At 39.5% G+C, this 1,409-nt stretch overlaps 1 protein-coding gene across 1 annotated transcript; it reads right to left on the reverse strand.

The window, feature by feature from the left end:
• LOC146969408 (uncharacterized) lies at positions 1 to 1,184 on the reverse strand. The gene is made up of 5 exons (XM_085759389.1): positions 1,141 to 1,184; positions 656 to 1,023; positions 388 to 498; positions 248 to 285; positions 1 to 132 (listed from the first exon to the last, which is right to left on the reverse strand). Exons 1-5 carry the CDS (start codon positions 1,182 to 1,184, stop codon positions 1 to 3), a joined length of 693 nt encoding a protein of 230 aa, XP_085615515.1.
• Positions 1,185 to 1,409: the final 225 nt, after the last annotated feature.

The following is a 1,409-nucleotide window of genomic DNA, read 5'->3' on the forward strand; positions in this document are numbered from 1 at the left end:
CTATCTGGTGGCAGCGTACACAGCATTAGACTCCACCTCTCTCTCTGGTTCAGGCCTTATGCTCCTTCTGGTCTTTGGATCTCGGAAATTCAGCGCTGCATAGTTCACATCACCAGAGGCTTGATTCTGATTCTATTAATGAAAACATTCAGTTCCTGAAGTCACAGAGCTGAATATGAAATAAAACATCAAACCAGACAACACATAAACTAGACGTTGATCTAGATCTAAAGTTACAGTAGATTACCTCACTGAGATGTGGAGTCTTCTTCTCTTCCTTCAAATCTGAACAACAGAAACAGCGTCGGATCAGTTCACCGATCAAAGGTATCAGCTTCGTAACAATAAAGTTGTGCTTTTCTAACTTAAATAAACATATACAAGTACCTGTGTGACGTTTCTTGATTTTGATGACCAGAGCAATAATGATTAGAATGAAGACAATGATCAGACCACCCAGGATCACACTCAGCAGAAGTAGTGGTTCAACAGATTCTTCTAGAGTAAAGATAGATGAAGTTATAGACTGAATTTATCTGTAAGGTTATGGAAAAGTTTCGGATCATAAGCGTCTTGAGATCAGCTCTTATTTTTACAGCAACTACAAAAGCCTCATATCTGTCTTTTAAACAAAACAGAAAAGAAACAATCTTACCTTGAACCCTTAAGTACGTTGCACTGTCTATGACTGGCTTATTATTATAGTTAGCGCCACAGAAATAGAGTCCAGAATCAGATAAATCCACTTGTTTGATCTGGAGAAAGAGGGTAGTGGTGTTGGACGTCATGTCAAATCTTCCATTTTCAAATCCATCAAAGAACGAAGCGTTGCTATCAGAGCTGAACATTGAGGAGATACAGGTGATGTTAGATCTACTGTTCAGTCTAAACCAGACTATGTGACCAACATTACTGCTGTAGTTGGTACACATCAGTGTGACCTGTTCACCAGACTGGACCTCCACAGTGTAAAACTCAGAGACAGAGACAGAGATCCAACCTGAAACAAAGAAAAAGTCTTTTCTTCACCAACCTGTGATTCAACAAGAAGCAAACAAGGCCTGTAAATCATGTCATTGATAAAGAGTTGGTGAGTTGAAGTTCTGGCTTCTTACTGAAGAGAAAGATGAGTAAGTGTACTTACTGAAGGAGAAGAGTAAAGCTGTCAGCAAGTGAACCTTCATCATTGCACGTAGAGTAGGACTGTAATGGTAAAACTGTTGGTGACTGAGCTGTGCTCCACTGGTGGTCTCTGCAGAAAGAGGCGGGCTCTTCTTCTCTTCTTCTGATGCCGTTGCACAGAGGGTTGTTTTAAATAGATGTAAACCAATACCTGCAATATCAGCAGAATACAGTTATCATCTAGTTTTAAGACATGGTAATATCTACAGTAAGCAAACATAATTAAA

This window comes from Trachurus japonicus, chromosome 18 (genome assembly GCF_045865225.1).
Source record: "Trachurus japonicus isolate A0001 chromosome 18, Traja_1.0".
NCBI lineage: Eukaryota > Metazoa > Chordata > Actinopteri > Carangiformes > Carangidae > Trachurus > Trachurus japonicus.